General features: G+C 44.2%; 1 protein-coding gene across 8 annotated transcripts in view; it reads right to left on the minus strand.

Moving 5' to 3' along the window:
• FRMD4A (FERM domain containing 4A) overlaps positions 1-25,937 on the minus strand; it is a 327,545-nt gene that overhangs the window by 65,599 nt on the left and 236,009 nt on the right. For all 8 annotated transcript variants that reach the window (XM_015872977.2, XM_015873053.2, XM_015872815.2 and 5 more), the window contains 4 exons: positions 21,449-21,543; positions 15,721-15,813; positions 4,628-4,712; positions 1,770-1,826 (listed from right to left, as the gene is read on the minus strand). In XM_015872977.2, the coding sequence (XP_015728463.1) occupies positions 1,770-1,826; positions 4,628-4,712; positions 15,721-15,813; positions 21,449-21,543 (330 nt within the window). The remainder of the gene's footprint in view (positions 1-1,769; positions 1,827-4,627; positions 4,713-15,720; positions 15,814-21,448; positions 21,544-25,937) is intronic.

The raw sequence follows: 25,937 nt of genomic DNA on the forward strand, positions 1-25,937 counted from the left end.
TCCACTCACCCATCCACACTCAAAACTTGTCAGCCCATGTTCAGTGGTGCTTCACTTCTGAGGCTGGGGTAAAGCACAGTGCTTTGGTAGTACTTAAATTTGTTCTGCTAACATAGCAATTTGAAATAAGGCTGCAGACTATATCACTTGTGTTCTGACAGTCCTTTAGTATCTTCCCATCTCCCCTTGAGCAAAGTGAAGGGCAGACAAGCTCTCTGGTGGTTCAGGGAAAAGAATTCTTCAACATATCATGATTATAGTACAACACAAAGCAAAACCCAAAGGGTAAACCCTGGTTTGAACAAGGATGAGTGTACTGAAGTCAGAAAACAGTTTTGTAGGGTAGGTTCTCCATACTTCAGTTCTTTGACCTCTATGCTACAGTGAGGAATAAAACAATGCTGTGTGATCCTTCTTGTTTTGCACAGATCCTGACACAAACATGGACTGGAGCAATTTCTGGTTACAGACAGCAGAGGTGTGGCTTGTTTTGACTGTTTTCATGAAGTTACACATCAAACTACTACAGGAATACACGCAATATCCTGTGTTTGTGATGAGAAACAATCCCAGCAATCAGAGTTACAGTGGCAGATCTGGATCTGGGTGTACAGTTACTAAGTGTTCAAGTTATTCATTAGGGTGAGCAGACAAGAGATTCATAACCCTATTGCTACTTCACACAATAACCCTCTTGTTTGATGTGTATTCCCCCAACAACCAATAAGCAATTTCTTTAATGTGCTTTTAATTGAGTCCCCCATCCCGACTCTCTCCATTTTTGTTACACAAAATGTTCTTAATGAAGATTCAAATCCCTACACATTAATTGCTTCCTTAACATGAAAAGTGCTATAAAAGTGCAATGTGTTATTTGTGCATTCAGATGAGATGCCTTGTCTGCTCACAAGGATCCTCACAGCTTCATGCTTGATGGGAAAATAAAACAGAATCTACACTGTAAGAAAAGGGAACAAGAATCATTTGACAGCTCTCTCTGATCTGCTCCCATAGTTATGCTTATAAAAAGCCATCTTTCATACCAACCACCTCTGCTGCCCTGAAAAGGTTCCTCTTTAGGAACAAGAGATTTACCAAACCCTGCTGGTAATCTGAACTCTGACCCTTTCCTTCTTGCTGATGAGAGAAATGACAAGACAATTTTTGTTTCTGAAGAAGTGGCTTTGGAAAGGCTTTAAGCCCTTCTGCCCACACTGGAAAATACAGACAGTTGCATATACAGAATGTTACGGAGATCATCAGAAGGGCAAGAAACACTGGTAAAACAAATGCAACTGAAGTCATTGGAGAGGAACTCTCTGGATACGTATTTCATCCAGGAAATCTCATTTATAGCTTAGAATTCTTTCTGGCTTTACATCATACTTCAAGGCCTTGGATATCCGTATTAGAGCTGATATGACATACATTTATGTAAGCAAAATGTTGTGCAGTGGCATCTGCTTCACATGCAGAGAGCTCTGGTGTAAGGTCCTTCTGTACTTATTTTGCTTTGGTATAAGTGATGAAAGCTGTGTAAATACAACTTATCTGCTGAAAAGCGAGAGATCACTTTCAGTGCAAACCTGAAAAGAAGATGAAGGTTTACATGTATCCAAATCTCAGGCACAAGTGAGGACTCTTCCCTTTGGTCCACAGGGACTCTCAGGCTCTTGTAATTTAGGGAATCCCTGCCCTTCTATACGGCCCTTTTTGATTCAGCCAGTCAAGAGATTTGATACATGAAGCAAGAAGAGGCTGGTGCTTACCTGCAAGATGTATGCAGCCAATTCAAACACCACTTCACTGTCAACCTCAATGAGTTCCTAGAAGGGTGAGGAAAACAAAAAGAATTCAGTGACTTTAAGATCCTGCAAGAAGAAAACGCATCTCCTCCTGTCTACTGCAGAGTGAAGCTCGTGGTGCCAGTTTTCTGCCCTGGCCAGGCTTCAAAGCAGTCCCTGTGCTCCTGGAGACCAAAGTGAGTCTGAACCTGCTCACTCTGATGTGGAGAAAGCCAAATATTCAGCATGATGGCCTGGCAAATGAAGCATAACTCAGTGTGGCATAAAGGGTTCCTTGGGAGGAAGGAGGAGAAGGCAGGTGGAAGGGGGAGGATCAGGGTTATTTTTATGTTCAAGCATGATTTAGTAAAAGATAGTCTGGGAAATAAAGGTTTTTTCTCCCCTGAATTCCACCCATGCTTCAGGAGAACACAGTTTTGTCCTTGGCTCACAGATGCATGGAAATGAGAGAATTTGTCTTCACTGAAGTGATATCAAAGCCCTTGCAGAACCCCTCTGGCCCTTGTCCAGGGTAAACTCACAGGAAAATGAGCCATATTGCCTCTAACAGGATGGGAGCTCTGGTTTCAGCCCCTTTGTGTCCCTGAGCATGGGGGCTGGGGGTGCTTTGAGAATAAGCTGTGAAAGCAAATCTTTCATTAGATTTTCACTGCTCTATAGAATCTGGACCCTGACAAAAGTAATTCATGAGGTGAAACTGTGAGCGTTTTGCTTAGATGCTGCAGTCACAAGGACATTGCTGGCTGCATCCGATCCTCTCAGTGTTCTTCTGCTGCATATGAGATAGTGGTCACAGGGCTATGGGGTGTGTGCACTGTTCCACACTGAATGTGTGGGATGCAGACACAGCATCAGAAATGCTTGGGAAGGGAGGCAGGAGCCTTATGGCCAAGAGTGCTTGAGTCCCAACCAGTTTTGGCTTCTGGTGACAGTGGGCTTTTGCTGAGATACAGCTTAGATCTCAGTTATGCAACTAGACCTCCCATGTGGCGACATACACACTTAGTTTACTCCTGTGTCTCTTCTGTTGTATTTATTTAAACTGCTGTTTATAATATTTTATTTAATCTGACAAGAAATGAGTTATCTAAATATAGATTGCTGCTGTGATCTGTGCTCCAGCCAAGTCAGGGCCACACCTCATTTACAAGCCACAATTGCTTTGGCTCGTCTCTGGCAAAATCAAAAACAAAGGGAACAAAACAGAGATTAAGATCCAGGTGTCCTTGATGTTCACCAGTGCCAGCTTTTTTAAATAAGCATTTCCCTCACCTCCTTCATAACAACACCCTGGGGACCAAAGACCAGCTCTGCTAAGGGCAATAAACACACCTCCCTCAGTTCAGCTAAACTGTGACTCACACTGGCACCTGCACTAACACGTACTTGTGCCAAGGGAAGCGGCTGGTGTGAGATATCCATACAGCTGTAGGCTGGAGAGCAGTCAGGAGTGTCCCCTAGCAAGGGTTGATGTAAAGAGCCTGAATACCTTTCTCTCTGTGGGCATTGCACACATGAACCAGCCTCCACAAGCCCATGTTGATGTCGTGACAAGTCTACACTAGTGGGTAGAGCGGGCCAGAAGCCACTCTCAGACCCTAAGGGTATGCAGCACAGAAAAAGTCATGACTAAACACTCTTTCTCCCTCACTCAGCCCCAAACAGAGTTACCACAACTGTACTGCCTCTCAGAAACAGGTGCTCATCTTTGAACGTGCCTCCAGCAATGCCACAGGCCAAAACCTGTACCAAAGCATGTTACTAATGAAGCAGACTGATGGACAGTACCCAATGCCAAGTCCTGCCTGGCTAATAGTACAAATGTTGTTTGACTTTTCTGGGTAATGCTGGCTGGGATGGTGCTGTGCAAAAGTTTGAGTGTTTGGGTCAATTTCAGGGCTCGTAAGAGTGGTGCAGATGACAGGCATTGAATGCCCCCCTCTACACCTAGAGATCCTTCCATCCAAACGTACTAGCTGGGTGCTCACTTTGTGTCTGATCAGAGACCAGCTTTCAAATTCAGCATCCTTTTTAATAACACGACATGGCTTACTGTGGCTGGAATCAGACGGGAAAGGACTCAGGGAAACTGGGAATCCAGCAGGGTTTATTTATGGATAGAGCTGACAGCTTGAATGTGCAAAGTAATAGTTTTAGGAGAGGTCAGACTAAAATAGATCAACTTAGATCTGTAGGCACTTTTCCCCTTCCCTCTCCCCCCCTCTTCCCCTTTTTTTTCTTATCGAGCTTTCACTGAATAAATAAATAACTATTTAAATAAATAAAGAACAACAGTATGAGCTTTTCCTGGCAACACCCCAACAAAGAACTTTTTCCCCTGTCACCAGAATGCGATGCTCTGAGCTCAGAGTTGCACAGGGCTGACTAAGCACGTCTAATTGCAGCTCTGTCAGAGAGCAGAGCTCTGCCCTGCCCTTTCTCTGGACGCTGTTAGAATAAAACCCGGGTATCTGCCGGCTTCTCCTACCTAACCCTGCATTTTTAGGACATACAGAGTTAGTCCTGCATTTTAGGACACGTGGAGATCAGGAAGTGAGGCCTAAGATTTGTTATAAACCCGTTGTCTGTGCAGGTCCCCAACCCCCCCCCCACTCCAGAAGATGGCGCCCGTCCTCATCCCGCTCTGCCGCTGCCGCCCTCTTCGGGCTGACCTCGGCTGTTGCTCGGCTACATTACATTTTGCTTCTAATAGTCATACTGTAGGTAATCAGTTCTGCAAGCCAATCCATATTGGAGATAAATAGAGATATCTACTTATCTCAGCCCACCCCGGTGCCATCCGGAGCTCTCAGAGTCCTTACCTTGTAGATGCAGGACTTGGCATTCAAGAAAAAGAGCTCTATGGTGGCGTTGTCCTTTAGATAGGAGATGCTTTCAATGTAGAACCTGAAAAGAGAAGAAGAAGAGGTGAGATATATGGCAGAACCAGGGTAGAAAGTGGAATCGTGATGAGTATGCTTGAGGATAAAGTTTCTTTGTTTATGATGAAGATGGAGTGATGGCTGCAGAGTAATTAACCAACAATATCCAAGGAGAGTTTTGCCACCATCTCAACCCTTAATTCTGTATTGTGACCCTTGGGGTAAAAATAACAAGATAAAAGTTAAGTGCCAGGTATCATCAGAGTTAACAACTGGCCATCTCACATGAGGATGTTGTGTATTGCAAGGATTCCATTACGAGCAGAGAAAGCCTGTTCAGTGCATCATCAAGGTGAATTTTAGGTTTAGTTTTTATTTTTAGTAAGAAATACATTTATCTGCCCATTTTGTTTCAGGGCGATCTTTAAATTGCAGTACAGTGGCAGCAATGTTCCTTACATAAATTCCAGTACTATCGTGCGTTGTCAGAAGCAATTAGGATAGGGAAGGTGCCAGAGAAATGCTGTCTGCATTAGGAACTTAAAAATACAGTGAGATACCTTAGAAACCTGGGTAGAGGCACAGGGTCCAGTTACAGAGAGATCTATTCCTCTCACTCCCAGTCTCCAGTGTCTATAAGGGGAGCTGTGAGCTGCTGAAACTCCTGGGGCTTCACACGAACACTAAAGGGACTGTCCGTGTTGAGCTGTTTGCAGAACAGGGGCACTTAAACGTGACCTTCTTAGGGCTGAAGGTCAGAGCTTTGCAGTGCTCCTAAGTGTCTTCTGAAGACCCTTCAAAACAGTTTATTTCCTGACCATCTACGTATTGGAGTGAAATGTTTTGAGCTCCTGTGCTGTAAGTGTTGCTGCTATCACTTTTCCTCTTCACCCTCTGGAAAAGTTCAAATGAGAACATGAAAAATAAACAAAACAAACAAAAAAGGTATCTGAATGTAGGACCATTAGGCATGAAAAAAAAAACACCAAAAAACAACACCTTTTTTCCCCTCTAGTTTTCACTGGATTTTTGTTCTTGGCAAATAAAAATACACTTGGCCTCTGAAATGCAACAAAGATGCTGCACTAAAAAGCTGCCTTCTTGCTAGATCTGCTTTCTTGAGTGCAGCTGGCTTTCCATCTGCTGAATTCAGGGAGAAAAATGGCAATTTTACACCTACTATGATCCTTGAAGAAGCTCCTCTGCTTATCAGCACTGCCAGTGCTCTCTAAGTTATGATTCTGGAATCTTTAATTTGAGGGTCAGAAGAAAGCAGGGATATGCATTCAATTTTCAAACCCAGTGAACATTTTTTTGTTTCATCAGCAGATGGAATGAGACCATCCTCATCATCACTAGAGGGCAATATTGCATTTCTTAAGGCTGCGAGGATCTTTCCCAGGGCTTTCCACAGACACGCAGATCATTTTAGGTGCAAAATCAAGTCTCTTAGAGCTCAGGGCTTGCACAGTGTATTTCACAAAGAAAACCCAGTTCTCAAGTGACCTCTGGAGTGGAGAGAGTGCTGGGGATCTACTGGCTCTCACACATGCACCCTGGCAAATATAATGCATGTGCACCAGGAAATTGGTGATACTTAAGGAAATCCTCTCTTAAATTTACAGCCAGCACTGAAGCAACAGAAAGAAGAGGGAAATATGTTTTTTTTTGCACTGATTGTAACTCTCCATCCGACCTCCTCCTCTTAGTACACTTTCCAAACATGGTGTGGGAAACGGCACTTTAATATGGCCCAGGTCAGTGCCCAAGGAGGCAGGAAGAAGAATCTAGAAATGAATGAAGCAAGAAAACTGTGTTAAATTCCTGACTGTGACACAGGTTTATTTCATGACCTTCAGCAAATCATGTAGCTGGCTGGGGCTGCTGGGCCATGTTTAGAAGATACTCCTCCCTTCTCTGACCCCCTGTGTCTGTTTTGCCCGTTAAGATTATAAACCCATTCTTACTGCATATTTCAAGATCATCAGTTTTAAGAGGTAACTATCAGCTTTCTGTTGAGGACTCCCCAGAGAACAGCATTCCTCCACGTGTTGTGAAGCTGAAATATCCAGGAACTGATGGGTTGGGCAGAGATGCAGGCAGTGCAATGTGTCTGACATATTAGCTCTGCTACTAACATCTCCTGCAATACAACCAAGAGACAGCATTGCCTCAGACAGCTCCTAAAAGAAGTTCTCTGATAGCCAGCAACAGTTGTGATGAGAAATTAGGTGTGTGTGTGAAGGGAGAAAGCCCCACAAGATTATGTGAATATAAAAACCAGAGAAATCATTTTTGAAAAGGTTTCAGAGGTAAAGAAGGAAGCTCAGCCAATGTTAATCTATTTCTGTGCTACCCATAATCTCCCCTCTGTGGTCCCAGTCACTTACAATTCATCAAATATATTTTCTAAGCATTAATTAAATGAACCAGTGAATATTGTGCTGGGTAATGAACACAAAGTGCCTATCTTGACTGCTCCCTCTCAATGGCAGGAGGTAATGAGCACTGCAGAAGGAATCTTACAAGATTTTGGAAGCTATTGCATCTGAGACATTTAAGTCTTTCAGCTGCAAGGACATGCCTTGTACTATATTAATTATATATTAAGTGTTGGTTAACTGACAACTTGCTCTGAGACAGCTTAAGCTCCTTTATGCTGTGATGAATGGCAATTCCTGTCTCAATCAGCCGAGAACAGACATTTATGCAGTGGTGCTTGTGAGAAGCAACAGTGGAAACTTCTGATCCTTGGGTGACAGGAAGTTGGCATTGCTGCAGGTTCTTCCTTGTGCTGCATGCTTGCCCACCTTTGGCTTGCAGCAGAGAGAAATGCCCAAACTTTGACTGACCATTGGGATTGCTGGCTCTTCAGGAGCTAAGAATCCCTGCTCATCGTGCCTTGTATGCAGACCCAGCAGTCTATCTGCACAAGAACAAATTCAGCACTGGTGGGAAGGGTGCATCGCTGCTCAACAAGAACATGGGCATCTGTCACGTGGGACTGACCAGGCTCTGACTGCAAATGTAGAGTTGCAGAATGAAAGATCACAAGCCAATGTGTTTCTTTCCAAGCAGAACCAGCCAAAAGTTAACAATATTTTACCATGGTCAGAATGAGTCAGTGACCTTGACTAATAACGGTGTCACAATGCCGAACTGAAAAAGAACAAAAACTCACAAACAAACAGAATAAGTATCCCAAATATCTCTTCTCTCTTCCATTGAAAAGATTTTATTTTATTTTTCTATGACAAAATGAAAATAAAGGGTAAAGCCTGATCTCATGGAAAATGTCAAAACGAAGCAAACGGATGTTGGTTTTGATGTGTTATCACCTTAACCCCATTCTTCCTCCTGCCTTGGGTGGGATATGTGCACAAACTCAAGAGAAGTGACTGAAATGGGCAGGTGATGCTCCCATGTCCTTCCCAGCTGGCTGATTCCATTGTGGTTAGGATGCATGATGGAGCTGTCATCATTGCTCCATGACTCTGTCAATAGGCTGTCTCTTATTTCATTATTACAAAACAGTGGCTAAAGGAGAAGACCCCCTTTCTGTCTCATCCATCCTGGGGTCTGGCTCATTATCCCTCACTGTGTCATTTAAAACCTCAGAGGATAATGTGAAAAATACGAGGCCATTTGCTAACCAGGAGAAGAAAAATCACATGAATCAGTATAATGAACTTAAATGCAGATGTCATTATGTCCACTGTCTCATGCTAAATGAGTATTCTGAGCAACTCAGGCAGTAAAGCTCCTTTTATGTTTCAGTCCTGTTTGCTAATAGTCATGGGTGCATACTTTATGTGCTGACACTTAAAGCAGACAATGGTCATGCTAAATAGTTGACCTGTTAAGCAATCAGCCAAGAGTGAAAATCAGAGATGCTATAAAGCCCAGTTTACCTCCCTCCTGCATTAATTTTAATTCTGATCCCATGTTCTGCTGCCTGTGCTGGTGCCATGCTCAGATCCTCTTTGTTCAGCACCAGGGATTGGATGGGATGCAGCAAGAGTCCTATGGTGATTTCTGTCTCATTGCAGGGAATCCACAAACCCTGAAAGTGAGCGTGATTCAAAGAAGATGGAGAATTCCAGCTGACAAAGCTGTGGATGTTGTTCAACCTGGGCATGTTCTATACTTATAATGCAGTGCCTAGAGTCATGGTTTAGTGGTAGACTTAGCAATGCCAGGTCAGTGGTTGGGTTTGATGACCTTAGAGATCTTCTCTGACCAAAAACTCTGTACGATTCTCTTCTCTCTCCCTTCCACACTCACTGCACTTTTCCTGCTGTCCATCCACATTTCTCCATATTTTTAAGAGAGTAGAATCATAGAATCATAGAATCACCAAGGTTGGAAAAGACCTAAAAGATCATCCAGTCCAACCGTTCACCTATTACCAATAGCTCCTATTAAACCATGTCCCTCAACACAACATCCAATTGTTCCTTGAGGAACAAACTCCTGGAAAACTCATGAGGCATTTAACCATTCTTGTGCCTCACCTTTTCCATTTGCAAAAAACTGAGGGATCTGCTTTGGAGTGTATAAGGCTCCAGCTGCTTTTTAGGCTATATATCCTGAGAATCTCTGCAAACTGAGTGCTCCTGTATCAACACAGAAAGGGAAGGGAATCAAGGCAGCAGTACAGACACGTTCCTCCCTGATGCATGGTTATAGCATCATACATCACACAAAAAGGCACTGATGTCAGTACAACGAGTCCTGTTCATGCCTCTCAGGTGCAGACCAGACCTTACAAGAACATAAAAGCAACAGCCAGCTCAATATATTATTTTGCACATTGCTTCACCCTGAAATGTCCTATGGAGCTGAGCTTGGCAGAGAAGTTCAGCTTTGTACAAAAAGGCTGTTGCAGCTCCACTTGGCTTGGAATTATGTGGCTTTTTGCCCCAAGTGTGAGGTGAGAGCAGTGATCAAATCAGAGCAATGTTCTGCTTTCTTTCCCCTCTCTCTCTCAGCCACCAGGGAATTTTCCCCACTCTCCTGAGTTCCAGCCCAGCTCTGAGTGCTCTGTGATCCTTACCAAGAGTGACATCTTGGCTAGCAGTGGCAACTTGCTGGGTGCATTTTATTGCATAACAACATTCATCCGTATCTGTGGGCCATCTTTCATTTCAGGCTCTTGAACCATTTTAGGAGTAGAAATCTCTCCAGCCATTCCACTATGTTATCAGCAGCCCACAGAGTTATGATTTGGCTGTGAAGGTTGGCATGGAGTTTACTTACTCACTGCACCTACCCTTCCAGCACTGCGTTCAATGCCACTGTGATGGAACTTCTCATAGCAGACTTCTTGCTTCACTAATGACAGCAAATCACACCCACTAGTGTAGAGTATAAATGCACAAACTGCAGTGAAAATGGAAATGATGTCTGTATGACTTCGACCCAGTTGGAGAATCGGTGTGTAGGCATTAACATAGCTGTTGCTCCTTGATCCAAATTAGGTACAAGTCTCACATTGACACTATCCATCATTTTTTGTATTGTACCTATCATGCTGTCTAAATGCTTGCCAAAATTAGACAAGACAATGCTTCCAGCATCAATGCATTCAAAATGTAGCTCAAAACAACAAATTCTTAGCATGTTGATTTTCTTCCCCCTCGGGTGGCTGCATGCAAAGGAAAAACAGCTTATTCCCTTCTCTAAACACGGCACACTTATACAAATATATTCCTAGTTAAGCAGAAAACAGAAATAATGTTATGGGACTCAAGAGCCAGACTGCTATTAAGATGTGTGTATAATGGATGGCTTAGCTGAGAGCTGTGTGCTAAGTAGCAGAACCCCATTAGTTCCCTTCCTCAAGCAAAGGTCAGACTTCACACAAGTAAATCTTCCGACTGGACAGAAGTTTCTCATATCTCTAAAGAGACTCCAAGGAGCAAAGCCTTCCCGCAGGCAATTTATTACACCTTCCCCCTGGTGAACAGAGCAGGGGGCCACCCTGAGAAGGCTGCAATAAATTGTCTGCAGGGAGCCTTGTCTTCCAGCACAAACAAGGTCTGAGCGGCTGTATTTATACACTGCAACTGGGTGGGAGGAAGGGGTTTGCAGATCTTTCCCCTCAGCATGCATACAGCTGATGCACATCAGCCAGCCAGATTAATGCTGTGCAGAAAGATCTGGCTTATGGCTCAGCTTTGCCAGACTTTTTAGACAGAAGCCCTGAAAGCAGCTTGCTTGTGCTGGGCTGGTTATACAGAGTTAAAATTCTGCCTTTTGCTACCGTTTCTACAGTATCTCAGCAATGCACTGAGCTGCAGAAATATAATGTGAGTGGGAGATGCCTCTCTTGTCTCCTCATATATAGCATAAACTGCCTGGGAGCCTGGTGCAGTGAGTGTCCCTGTGCAGGTAATGAGAGCAGGTGGGAGAGACAGCTCAAAGGGAAGAAAACATCCCAAGGGAATTAAACATCTCAGGGCAGTTCTCTGGACACACCTGGAATGATCAAACCCCTTGGCAAAATGGTGTCCATCACTACCTTCCTTGCAGCTCTCTATGCTGAGGAGGAGACCCGGGAAGAGCGAAGTAGAGCAATTTGTGTACATATGATTTTTCCTCAGCACCTTCTGCCAAGTGCTAACAGGTGAGATGGAGCGTACCCATGGGTGACAGCAAATCTTCTCACTTCTCTCCCTCTCCTCTGCCTGCAGAATTGATGTGTTTTATAATCCCTTCAAGCCTGCCTCCCCATTTCCTGGAAAACCCTGTCTCACACCAAGGGAAGGAGAGAGAGGGAGGTAATGGAGACCCACCCTCTGGTAGGGAGAATTATAGATGGAGAAACATAGGCCATTATTGCAAGACAAATAAATTGCACTGTTTAATTTGGTGTGGTCTGTTCAGCTCTTCCTACCCCAGCAGTCTGCTGTCATCACCACCCCTTAATCTGATTTCTTGGGGTCAAGTGAAGCTGGCTGGAAGTGAGTGGCACATAAAGCATTGCTGTGTGAATGAAATGGGCACATTGTGAGCAACGTGCCATGTAACAACACCCCATACATGTCTTCATGACTTCTACCCCACCTACCTCAGACCAAGGCCATGGGTGGTGCACACAGAGCTGTATTCCTTCAGGTTAAAGTAAAGGTGAGTGTCACACCCTGTGTTCCAGTGCTGGGCCTCTTAAGGCCCACTTAGTTCTCTAGTAACTGTGGTGAAATGGCAGAGGGTCTGGGTCCAATATTAAGGGATTTGAGCCCCCATGGCTCCTATGATGACTTCAGCTTAGCCAGTTTGTATGAACACGTGCCAGATGTTGCTGGACGCAGACATTCCTCAGTGGTAATACTGCGGGGCCATAGAGACAAATACACTGCCCCACAGAGTATTTGAGTACTGAGGATTTATTTAACATTCTTTTCCATGACTTTCTGGAAGAAAAGCCATTCGACATGAGAGTAGCACTGATTCAGTGTGACGGCTTCTGCAGTGAGCTCTTACTGTCTAACTGGTGGAGCTACCCTGAGAACGGGTACGTGAATTCCTGGGAGAAGAACCACCAGTGAAGTGAATTTTATTTGCTGAGCTTGTTCATATAAAGTAACAGCATGACAAACACTCAGAAGATAAAGAGATCAGACTCATGCTGATGGTTCCCTAGCTAAGGATTGCTAATCCCACAAGGCTATTGTTTGAGGATGAGAATTCACTGCAAAGCTGGGCCAACTTTGCTTTCCATGAACAAACAGCATGTCTGTGCTCCAATCCTTTCTCACTTCAAAGACTCATACAAAAGGAGAACTTCTGCCTTTCTTCTGCCCATGTGAACGAGAGCAAAATGCCTCCTTCCCTGTCTAAAGCATAGCAACCTTTATCTGAACCCCTGCTACCTCTGCTTTCCTTTGACCTCTTTGCTGCCTGGGTCTCCACTCTTTACTTAGGTTCCTGCCTTTTGCTGTGCGGCTCATGTAGTGAGGTACAATTTCACTGTCCTCTTCTGATCTCAGAACACTTCTGTAAAACCAATCAAACAATCCTTCCTTCATTGCAAAGAGGAGGCAGGGAATGAATTTCGCTCCCAGCCAAGCGACCATTGCTTTAGAAAGTCACCCAAGAAGCTAAATCAGAGATGAGAACTAACAGCACTCCCATCTCATTGTCAGTTGTCCTACCTCCCCTGCAAGACACATGGCACTCCCTCTTGCTTTCATGTATGGCTTTAAAACCATATAAATAGATATTAGCGAAGAGTCTCATAAAGTAATAGTGCACAAGGATATTGCTCAGCAATACCAAACTCCAAGGAAGTGTGTGATGAAAGACAAAGCTTCAACAGTGCTGCAGAGATTTAAGGAAGGGAGGAGAATTTCACTCTGAAAAGCTTGCGAAACTTCCTATTTGCATCAAGGTTCTTCCAAGAAAGTGCTTTTCTTGATGCAGTTCTTGAGAGATGCAGTGCAAGAAATGTACCTACAGACAGAGGTAGCTCCTTACCACTGATGCAGTAGGTTTAATGGGCACCCAGTTCCTTAAAAAATATCACATTTCATAGAATCATAGAATTACCCAGGTTGGAAAAGACCTTGAAGATCATCAAGTCCAACCACAGCCTAACCATAGTACCCTAACTCTAACAACCCTCTGCTAAATCATTATCCCTGAGCACCGCATCCAAATGGCTCTTAAACACATCCAGGGATGGTGACTCAACCACCTCCCTGAGGAGCCTATTCCAGTGTTTAACTACCCTTTCTGGAAAGAAGCAATTTCTAACTCTTTAAGGAACAGCATTACTTATCTCTGCTTTCCACTTCATGGTGGCAGGGCATTTTTGTTTATGATCTGGGCATGGATAGTTTTGTAAGCCACTGTGCATCCCTGGACTATCAAAATTGGTTGGTCTCTTAACAACATTTTCTCCAGTCCTTACATTAGTTCTGAAGCAAGAACTCAAACCATGGGGTGAAAGATATGTGAGGCTTTTCCAATCTCATCCAGCTGGCCAGGATCAATTTCTTCTCCAAGTGCCTTCTGCTCAGATCAGATCTGGGGGTGGACATGGGAACTTATTATGTTCTTGGAAGCTTTTTCAGTGTCTTTCTAGCGTCTGACATCCTCAGGGAAGGAAAAGCAGTAGAAAAAACAATTTAAGTTAATGCCCATTCCTAACTCATGAGGCATCGGGACTTCTAATCCATTAAAAAATGTAACTGTTACAATCCCATCACTACTATCAAAAATAAGAGGATAAATCCAAGCTTGGTGTGCTGTTCACACCTTCTCCTTTCAACCACTAAATGCTGACGTTTTCCCCCTATGGTTTTCTCTTACAGATTATGATCCCGAAACAGGAGAGGTCACTCATTTTCTAACTGTTGTATGGATCCATACTTCTAAGATGTCTCTTGGCTAAGGTCCCACTAGAATGACATGCCTCCATTTTGCTGCCAGCTCTCACAGAACAATACAGATGGCAATATTTATGCCCATTGAGTGGTCTTTGAAATGAATATGAGAATAGCTCCAGAGCACTGGCTTTCACACCTCACAGCTATACTCCTCAAATCTTCACTTAGCTCTCATTCATTCGGAGACTTCTCTGCTTTCCATGAGACCAGCAATGAACTCCTCAGTTTGGCCTCTAGGCAAAATGCTTGATAACAGAGCACCTATGTCCTTTTTTTTTTTTTCTACATTTGCCTATCAAATACTCTTTCAGAAGAGCACCTTCAGTTTTGTGCAGTTCTAAACACAGGTGGATTTGGATTGTATACACTAGAAACGTTCAACTCTGGATCCACTCTTATGGTTTGAAACATCCGAAATGTAATAGAGTAACCTCTTCCCATGGGACACAACAGGCCAGTTCTGGAGTCATGGGGCTCTGTGCAAAAATGGGGATATAACAGAACAAAGTCTCTCCTCCTGTGAATCCTTTGTTGTAACTGGAGTTAAATGAATGACAATCACTGTGCAGGGAAAAAAAAAGCTGCACTTGGGGGAAGAAATTCAAAAGCAAGTCTTCATTTTTTATGGGTACGATGGAATGAATGAGAGTGATGTCAGATGTAATATAATACTGGAGTGGAAAGGCTAACAGAAAAAGACACAGTAACGCTGCATTGGCTAGTTCTAGACATGAGCTATACATTAAAAGTAAGTCAAAACTCCCAGCTTAATTTTGTACATATGCCATCCCACCCCCAGCCTCTCTCGGGGTGTTTGAAAGTTTTAAGGGCAGATTTGTCTTCTCAGAAATTACCTCCCTTGAAGGCAAAGATGTCATACACAAAAGAGCAACAACCACTTTCTAGCATCACCAAACACACACAGTTGCTCCAAAATCCCCAGATGAACAGAAATTCTCCCAAACTGGCATAATTTTCATTAAAACGTTTCTACTCCGGTCCAGTCTAGTCTACAAGTATGTTCTACATACATGCAGCAGCCAAACTGGTCACTAGAGATTATTCACTACGGCACATTGCAGTTGAACCCAGAGGCCAAACAATGCTGACGCTATAAGAGGATTTATTTGGTCCCTGACATAACGCACAGATCAGGCACAGTGCAGGAGAAATAGCTGGCTTGGTGAAGAAGCGAGTGCCCTCCCTTTGGTTGGCTGTCCCAGCAGAAGGTCTTTATTCCATGGTTCTGCCCAGCTCAGACTTTCCAAAACTCATAAATAAAATCAGCAATCCATGAAAGACATAACACCTGATCTTCACTTTATACAGGTGTTGATTTTATTACTGCTAATCTACACTTGTGTCAGAGTTTACAAGGATGAGGAGATCACGAGGAGCTTCCATAAAGTGTTTACTTGTCCACAGGGGTGACAAATGGACAAACCTGCCTCCTGGCTTCGAGGAAACAGTTCATCTATACCTACATTGATACCTGCACTGGGCTCTGAGCACCTCTTTTAGCTGTAGGTGTCCCTGTTCATTGCAAGGGAGTTGGACTAGATGACCTTTAAAGATCCCTTCCAACTCAAACAATTCTATGATTCTATATCCCATGAGAAGAGTTTGCTGTCATGCACTTACCTGACACAAAAGTGCAAAACAACCGGTCCTGACTTTTTGGGGAAGTCATGTTCCAGCACCCTGCGGTCCAGCTGAAGCCAGTTCAAGTGTCCCCTGGCAAGAGAAGAGACAGATGTGAGCCCAGCACCAGAGATGCTTCTTGCTGCTCTTTGCAATGAGGTCTAAGGTGTTACAAAAAGATGAACTGGACTGCATGCTGAATGCCCTTGGCTACTGCATGATATTTGGAAAACACACAGCAAATGTTTGAGGGATGGAGGCGATAGCATCCTGGTAACATTTCAGTCTGGGAACTGAACAGCTAAAGTTCAATCTGTCAGATTGAAAGCTGGCAGCACCAACCAGGCAGGACAGCCCAAAATGTAATGAGCTTCACCTTTTTATTACAACCCCCCGGAGCAGCTGTATCATTAAAAGTCTGTCAAGTTTTTCATTAGAAATCTTTACTGTTAAGAGTTTCCACAATGCCTGCAATATTTCACTCAAGGCTAAATCTGTCTGTATACTGACACAGCCAGTTTATTTACCACCCACATGCTTGCAGTAGCCTCTCTAGGTTTGCCCAGCTTTTGCTTTTCCTCCTTCAGAGAGCTGAAAAACAGCTGCTCCTCGAAGCATTCCGGCTCCAATTACCACATGCTGCACTTCTTTTGCCTAGATGATACCTGTCGCTGTTATTTTCTCCTACAGTCTATCCATTTGTGCCTTGCAGCTGGAAGCTTTCCTGGGCAGCAGCTCTGTTCTTCATCATGTTCCATGCATTGTAAAGTGCTGTGTGCGTGTGAGCAGTATTTTGTAAACACTGTTATTTGTATTACAGGGGCATCTCAATCTCCAGCTGAGAAAAAGACCCTCTTAAATTAGGTGCTGTGGAAATACATAGGGTGAAATTCAGGACCCACTGAAGTCAGCAGGAATTGTGCTGCTGCCTTCAGTGATGCTTGGGCTGCATCCTGCAAACATTTTGCTATTGATTTCAGTCAGACCAGGTTTCACCCACAGGGAGAGGCAGCCGATGCCTGCAGCACTCTGCTGTCTAGACAAGCGAGAGGAGAGAGAATTGAAGCAATTTTGGGGAGAATCATGCAGCAAATAAAGCAGGAAATGGAATTCAGATGTCCTGAGCTCTATTCCACTGCCTGTCTGCCAGCTCATGCTAATCCTCCAGATTAATGCTTCATTCCTCCAAAATGAAAAAAAAAAACCAAAAGAGGTTTCATTAAAAAAGAAAAAGTGTTAAATGAAGTTCTAGTGATTCCACAAGTGTTAGTAACATTCCCTGTCAGCAAACACACTCAGCTTCCCCAAGGGTCTGCTCGTTGCTGCTTAGCAGCGCGTGTACTTTGGGCAGTGAGAAACACCCTTGGAAGTTAAGCAGTGACAGCCCTTTAGCAATGCAACCAGATTGCTTCTACAAAACAAAAAGGGAAAGTAGGAGGATTTTGGATCACCTGGGTTCCATCTGAATTTATGTAAGGCTGTTCTGGCTTACGCTGATGAAGAGGGTGGGCAGTGCAGGGACCAGGCAAATCTGGGCTGGAGACCACTGGGACATCACCTGTATCCTGCTTGGTGCTGCCCTGTGGAGCCTTGTGCTATGTGCTATAATAACTGTGCTATACAGTTGATAGAGTCAATACAAAAAGAATACCTGCCTATAAATCGGCATACCAGGTTACACACATGTGTGTGTCTGCTGAGTTTTTGGATTGAAGAATTTCATTACTCTCTGCTGCATGGAGCATAAATTCAAAGCTCCTTCAGAGGAGGAAGGTCACTTAAATCACTGCCAGGAGCTAATTGCTCACTGTACTCAATTACCACTTACAAGCTTTCATCACTAAGGGCTTCTGCACTGCATACTGCCACCTAACTCCTTGTTTTGTAGCGTTCATGCATGCCACATACAGAACATCGGCAGTGAACAGTCACTGGCACCTGCCTGTGAACGTGGTCTATCAGGGAGACAAACTCCAATGCTGTAAAAGCACAAAACACTTTGCTCTGGAAGCTGTCTTGCTGTCTTCAGCAAGACTATTCATGGAGCACAACCCAAGTAAGACAGGGAAAAGTATGGCATATAACCCTAGGTATGTTGTAATCCCAGCAGTTCTCATGGACCAATATAGGCAGCTTGCATTTGGATCCCATTCATACATGCCTGTGTCTAGTTGAATTTCCCTTACAGTTCAATTTAGAGCCACAAAATAGCTTTTGTTTCATTATCTCCATTGATTTGTTCTTGTAGGTATTTATGTCAATGTATTCGCAAACAATGGTGCGAACAGTTTTGCGTGACCTACGAGGAGGTTGAATATTGGAAGCCAGATCATTTTTCTCTGTTGTTTGCACTCATCTTGGCAGTTAAACTGATGTGTCAATTACAAAAACATAATTGTTTTTAGAAACAGAAACCGGGTCCATTTAGGTTATAGACTAAGTATGGATTTTGGTGCCCAAGGTTTGTATTGTCAATTGCAAGCAATAGTTTCTGTTTTCTTTTGTCAGAGCTTTCAGAAAGGAGTAGTGCAGAAGTGAATAATTTGCCTTTGTTTATAAAGGTTTGCTGGTTCACGTCCAGTTTCCTGCACAGAGAATCTATATAAATGTGTGTTGCAAAGATTATAAAGGAATAAAGACACCAACTCACCCCCCTTCAGTGTTAAACTGAACTGAATGGATGCTGAGAAAATCCAAATCAAGTAATAGAAACCATACATGCTATTTTCCATTTCCATCGGTAACTACAGAAACAAAACTCAACAGCTATAAGCTCACAGGTTTTATCATTTAAGGTCTTAATCTTTCAACAGAAATATTTTTTTCTGAAGGAGCTGCAGAGCTCGGGGAGCTACAAGAGATTAGCTATACAGATCTGGCTAAACAACAGGCTCGGTGACAATAGAAATGGTCCCATGCCAGAGCAGGATGTTATTGCAAGGGCTCCATCACCCTCTGGGCAATCTGCTCAGCCAGGACTTGGGACACCTGCTCCCTGGTTCTTGCTTTGCCGTATCACTGGAGGGTGGTAATAGGTTTTTCCCCCAAATCCTGGAGGTGTGGTGCCCTGCCGTCTCTCTTTTCATATTCTTCCCCTGGGACATAGCATCCTCAGTGGAGTAAAGGCACTCTCTGTTACCTTATCAGGTTACTGCAGTTTCTAGCACAAGTGTAACACAAATAATTAAGGGCTCAGTCCCGTTCTCTTCTGGCAAAGGAAGGACAGGCATCAGCAGAATGGTTTCAGCAGCCTTTGCCAAATGCATAGAGAGGGGGAGCTGGTAGTTTTCCGCGATGCAGGTGACATATCTAAGGAAGAACAAAGGACATGGCAAACTTGTCCCTAGCCCAGAAGGGCCTTCTGCAGTGAACAGAAGGGGAATTTGCTGTGACTTGCTCTGGCTTGCTCTCTTGGAATGCTGGAAGAGCTGGCGCCAAGGGGAAGGGCAACTAGCAGAGATTTGCACTCAGCTGAATTAGAAAAAGGCTTGTTCCCTACTTCTTTTCACTCTTAATCAACCACTGTATAGATCTTCTGGCTTCACTAGAAGCTTGGCCCCACACACTATTCAAGGACACCCTTTTGACCTGTGTTCTCTCTCAGTTAATGGCTCATGCCATATAAAGCATTCCTACAATCATTAAAATAGGAGGCGTTATTTTCTCCTCCGTTATAGTCTGACAATCTAATTTTAGTCACACTGAACACAGTAATGACCCTATATTATCACAAGAAACTATTAAGTCGCCAACGCAAAGGTTGTTCCTATTGATTTTCTTCTCAGGTTGTCATGATAGAGCACAACTAATGAATGGAAATCCCCAGTCCAAATCATTTTTAAATAAATTACTCTTATAGAGCTTTTACTCTTAAATAGAAGAATTGATTTAATACTTTAGTGGCTTTTCTTCTTCCTAAACTCACAATTGTAGCCAGCCTCAGGCTGCATTTATGAACCAGGTCTGTCCTGTTTCAGCTGGTTATAGGTCCCTTTAAAGGAAGGCAGGTGAAAACCCAGCAGAATAGGATGAGCAAAGAGAAGGAAATCCCTGAGGGCATCCCTGCGTCACAAAGCTTTCCCTTTGTGTTTCTGATCTGCATCAGGTATAAGGCTGCATTAGGTACTCTGCAAACGAACAGTAAGAGACTGTTATCCCAATTTGGAAGGAAGGAATTTCTTTTACTTCCATTACAGACAGGGCAGTCTACTTTCTGAAGGTGATGTGGGACATTCCCACATCCTAAGTACAGTCCTACATCCTATGTACATTTTTTTTTGCTGTGTTCAAATAAAACGATTGCTATTTCTTCAAAGCTTTTTTACAGCAGATGAGGAAATATTATGCATATATGATTTGTGTAAGGTTCCTCCTGCTCCTCCTTTGAGGACAAATCTCACTGATTTGTGCTGGGTTGGAGATCTACTACAGGGCTGAGCTGCTCACATCAGTGAGATGGCACCATCTCTGGGCTCTCCTGTGATTTGGGTCCTGCTTCTGCATGTGTCTTACACCGAGCATCCTTCCACACAACAAATCATGTCCCAAGTTGGCCTCAGGCTACCCAAGGCAAGTGCTTGCCAAAGGGACTGTCTCTAGAGGGGTGATTGCTGCTGAACTCTCTGTGGGTATGTCTGTGCAATTATCCAGCAGCTGGATAATTACTCAATCCAAAATAATTATTCCAGCAGATAATTTAAATTTCTCCGCCACTTCAGCAGGAGAATGGAGGTGGTTAATGAGGGTGTTACTGCCCACACATCTGCCCCAGGAACCCAACCCCATGGGCTTGACAGTCTTGCTTTTTAAGACTGCATGAGCACGTTGGTCTTTCCTCTTCATTCATCTCACAGAAAATGCTTTTGCAGACTAAGGTGGGGGACAGCAGAATTAGAGGGCACGGCTGTCATAATGAGAAAAGTCTAACCACAGACAACAGGCAGCTGGGAAAAGGAACAGAGACTGTGCATAGCACTGAGAGGTTACGGTCTAGGACCTGTCATCGCATTTGCCAGACCTCGAATGTTTATCCAGTGCTAATTTTAGACGTGCTTTTTAAACAAAGGGTAGAAATGTCTTAAGAGAAAAGCTCAGGTTTTGTTGTAAACAGCTCTGGGAGCCAGGGTTCTAGGTGAGCAACCAGCATTGCCTGAGGTGGCTGCAGTGACAGAACCCAGTTCTGTGGCTTAGCTCAGCCATAAGGCTGTTGATCAGATTCTCTTTTTTGACGGACAACTTCTAAACATACTCATGTTAGATTTGTCAATCCCTTCCTTTCCCAATCTTTTTCCTTTCTTTCTATTGAGAAACTTTAATCTGGGATCGAAAACAAAACCAACAAGAACTCTCAAAATAATTCAGCACTACTTCTAAACCTGCTTGAGAGATCAACACTTTAACTGAAGGGTTTTGCCAATGTGGCAACAGCATAGAACTAAGTGAGGGGATCTTAGAGAGCTTAAGCTTGACTTCTACCAGTGCCAAAGGACACCAACTCTTTGGAGATGGGACTAGGAAGGGATTGTTACTGCCTCTACACACCTCCAGCAATGCTGAACTCCTGCCTTCTGAAGAGGTATCATAGGACAGACTGATTAGAGATCCATGCCTCCCTAGATCTTGGGGTGTACAGGTCTTCTACTCTGGTCATTTTGTTGAGGACTAAACAATGCTGAGATTTGCTCTGATCTGTGAGTTGCCTCTGAAGTCTTTGATTCCTTGCACTTACGTTTCATCCGTGAATGCAATTCCAAAGTATTCTTTCTCCTTCAGGTTGAAATGAGATGCCACCAAGTCAAGCAACTCCTTTGCCAAAAGCTTTGGCTGGAAAACAAAAATGAAAGAAAGTGATTAATGAAGAGAACTTTGATATAAGGTGCCATGTTTCTGGACGGACGTACTATCCTTGAAGGTACTCCAGTGCTCTTGGCTTTATGTTCTCTCTGGTGTTAAGCTAAACCTTCAAGCAACATTAACTCCTCGAAACAAGCTATAGTTTCCCTCCAAGGAAAACAGAAAACAGGTGGTTCTGACCTTGCCAGTTCTCAGTGTCTCTGCAGATAGATGACCTGCTGCCTACCAGTGTTCAGATTTACCATGACTCGCTCACACATGCCTCTCTGATAACTTCAGTAGTGAAAGCTTTTTATCAAGGACCATTGCAAACAGATTTCAAACACCCACTCCCACATGCACAGCATATATACACGCTCATAACACTAACAAAATACGTAGTGCCTAAAGATAGGATGTGACAGGACCAAATGAGAAGTAAATGACAGAACAAAATAGTTTCTCATTTGTGATCCAAACAAGATGCTGTCTGTAATCCTACAGACATGTACAAGACCTGGGTCCCAGAACTGTAATGGTCACAGCAGCACTGGCACTGCCTTCCTCACAACAGCACCCAGCCCCTAGGCATTGAGTTGGGAGCAGGAGCTGGAAGCCCCAGCCTTCAGCCAACCTTTTCAATTTACAAATGCCATGAGCTGCCCCTTCATCTCTGCTGAATGAGAGCTGGATGCTGAAAAAGCCATGGTGAGATGGTTAGCATGGCATGAGTCCCCTGTCCAGCTGCTCTTAAAATCATAGAATCATTAAGGTTGGAAAAGATCACTGAGATCATCTAGCCCAACCATCAGTTCATCACCACCACCATGCCCACTGAATCATGTCCCTCTTTTCCCAGCACAGCCTGCAGTGCCAGATAAAGGAGGATAACCCTTTACCTTGCAAGATAAAGCAGAAGAACAATAGATGCAGAGCCCGCACTGGAGTGGTGCCAGCTTAGTTATTGGGCCAGCATTCCTGAAGAGGCTTACAGTGGGGAAGTTAAGCCTGGATAGACCCCTCCAAGATTACTTTCCACTCTCTTCTTAAGCTCTGCAAGGTTATTGTCCTTTCCTGTGGGATGAGTCCTGTGTCCATTCAACACAACCTAAGTCTTAGGAGGGAGGGTGGAGGCAGGTATCTTCTCCAGCTAGCAAATACACCTCAAAACAATCCCTCACAGCAAAGGTAAGGGCAGGAAAACTCAAGCAGACACAAGGCAAGCTGCAGACAGCCACCATCTCAAAGTTAGCGGTTAATCTGCTCGCTGTTCACGGTGGGATCGGCTGAGTGATGACCTCCTTTCATGTCGGCTGCACAGACAAAGAGCTCATTAGCGATGCCTGTGGCAAGTTGTTTTAATTCATTATTAATTTCTGGACTTCATTTTCCAGGGGGATATTCATTTTGCATTAATAAAACTGCCGTCACAGACACACTGAGGAAGATGGGGTCTGGTCTCAGAAAGCAGGGAAATCAATTGGAAGTGGATGCAGGGCCTTCTGCATTCTATACATCAGGAAGGTCGCAGGCCAGATTATGTATCCTACATGCATAAATCAGGAATAATGGGTGGCTTTCAAACCAGAAGCTGAACTCTGTTCTCTGTGCTGTAGAGCTGGACCAAGGCAAAGTGACAAACTACAGTGGGCAACTCTTCTATAGAGTCCAACTTGATTTGGGAGCAGCAATTCCTGCCAGTTTTCTCCCTTTCCTCTTCAAAAGTTAAGAGATCAAAGAAATTCTTATTAGGGGCTATCTCTTTATTAGTAGAATGACCCAGTGCAATGCCTGAGAGATGGATTTGAAGTGCTGTGCAATGCTCTGCATCTAAGCCTCAGCAGCAAGGAGCTCTTCCATGTGTGTCTGGGGCTCTGCAATCACTGCTCCCACAGCCTCACAGCTGCAAAATCATTCCTTCCCTCCTCTCCAGGTTAATGTAGTTTGTGACTAATAATGTCCAAGCTTTACTGGTGGTGTGGGGAGGTGAAAAGAACTGAGCCTCAGTAGCAGCTCCATGAGTTGAACCCAGACCAAGACCTCCACAGATATTGTGAGGAGGTGCATAAGGAATCACAGCTGATGGGAACACAGCTCATGCTGCCAGAGCTGCCTCCCTGCATTTCCCTGATGCTTCAGAAGGAGCTTCCCATGTATCAGGGTTGTAGGCACAATGTGTATGGGAAAGAACTGCACTGACATAACTCTGGTGCATGCGACGCACAAGCCCTGCCTTGGTCTCCTTGGATGTTTTAAGGAGCAATGACAAATTAATTTGCTTTTCTGTGCACTGCCCTTACCTGGGAGTGATAACTCCTAGGGATGTCTCTTCCCAATTAGACATGAAAGCAACTTCCCAGGATAACAACATAGTATGTCAAGCACTAAGAGCAGATGGGGAGAGGAAGGACAGCCCCAAGGAAGGGGAAATAGAAGGTGTGTGAGGTTATTTTTATTCAATATTAGAAAGAAAAGAGTATCACTGCTCTTCCTTGTAGTTATTGGAAGAGTTCTCATCAGTGTGAGCCCTCTAACATGGGCTGCTGGACCCCTAGGGCAATGGGCTGGGGTCTGAGGGCTGAAGACTTCTGCTGTGCTGGAGGGAGGAAAAGGTGTGAGGTTCTGCTACGTGAGGTGACATGATGAACTAGGATCAACGAACCCTAATATTAACTGGTGTCACATGCGCTCACTGCTAATAATGCTGCATCTTGGGCCTGTGTTAGCCACAGGATGGAAGGAGGGGGGATTGTGGGGATAGGAATCCCTCTTGTAGCTCAGGGGAAGCTTCTGGGGATGGCTCATCTCATCCTAAAGCAGGTCTAAAGTCCAGGAGAAATTGATGGATTTCCCTGCAGCTCCAGCAGCTTGTTCTGCTGGCCATTGTGGGAAATACATCAGGAATACAAGTGCTCCAGTATTAAAGATTCAATACAGTTAAAAAGCACTGTTACTGGGATTTGAGCAGCCTGAGGAGCTCCAAAGCCGTGTGTTTCCCAAAGGGAGAAGCAGACAGCCCACTTCTGGCAAAGCAGCATGTTTTTCCCTGACAGCTTCCCATTACGTTTAGAAATGAGTGAGTTATAGAGAGAGATTATCTATCCACAGTCCAGCAGTGCCATGAATAAAAAACAGATGACAGGGTACTAGCAGCTGCTGGTATGTCCCTGGAAACGTGGGCACACACAAAGTATATTTTATTGTTTTATTAACTGTCAGAAAAGCCGATCTGTTCCCCTCCCCCGTTTCATCACTTTTCCCTAATTCTCCGTGGCAGAAGGTTTCTGGGAAATGCACAGTTTCAACATATGGGTAGATGCTCTGCCCGCATCCATCCGGCATGGAGACATACTGAGCTGTGGGAACCAGGTAACCAGATCATGCTTAGTAATGCCTTGTTTCATTAGATTAAAAAAATCTGCTGCTGCCCGCTGTCTCCTTTCGCAGTGCAATACGTAATGGGACCCAGATGCTGCAATGCTAAAGGATATCTGTAGTACCAAAAGAGCTCATGCTTAGCCCTGGGTGGAGAGCTTCCAGTGCTGCAATAAACATCTTGGCCCTTCATGGCATCCTCAAAATCCACGGAGCTGAGGAAGGCATGCATATGCCAGTGTCATCTAAAATGCTGGATTTGGTTTATGGCAGCCTGGAGACAGCTGCTGGAACAAACCTGGCATTCCCAGTGATTTTCAATTGGGCTGGGAGGGATATTTTGTGCTAATAACCTCACCGTGGTCGTGCACAGGCTCTGGGGCTACCTTGAATCAGTGGTATTAAGCTGTGAGCATGGCCCAGCAGCACCTGAACTCAAGGCTCACTCCAGAGGCAGACCCAAGAGAAGTCCCATTGTTTGGGAAGAAAGGGGAGCTGACCCCCAGGAACACATCCCGACTGTGCCATGTGGCTCCTAGCCCAGTCAATGAACCCTGGCATATATTATTTATTAGCCCAGACGTAGCAGATGCTATCTGGCAACAGGCTTGGTTTCTGCAGGACATTATCTGTTCAAAACAGCTTTTTTTTGGGTGCCAACACAGTCCCATATTGCTAACATTCAAAGGTTGGGCACTTGAAAAAAAAGCCATTTGATGGCTGGGGTTGGGGGTACAGTGCAGCCAGTCCATCATCTGGAAAGGTGAGGTGGAAAAAGGAGAGATTTGCATGAATGGTTGGAGTGGATGATCTCAGCGATCTTTTCCAACCTTAATGATTCTTTGACTCTACAACTGTATGATTCTAAGGCTTGCATGCAGCAGGGTGCCGTGCTCCATCGCCAGTCATCTCGAGCCTTGGGCAGTGCAATCAGAAGGAAACAAAAGTGCAAAACGGTGACTCACACACAGTTCTTCCCGTCTGCCAACCCTAATAATTAGCTAACGAAG

This window comes from Coturnix japonica, chromosome 1 (assembly GCF_001577835.2).
Source record: "Coturnix japonica isolate 7356 chromosome 1, Coturnix japonica 2.1, whole genome shotgun sequence".
In the NCBI taxonomy this organism is placed as follows: domain Eukaryota; kingdom Metazoa; phylum Chordata; class Aves; order Galliformes; family Phasianidae; genus Coturnix; species Coturnix japonica.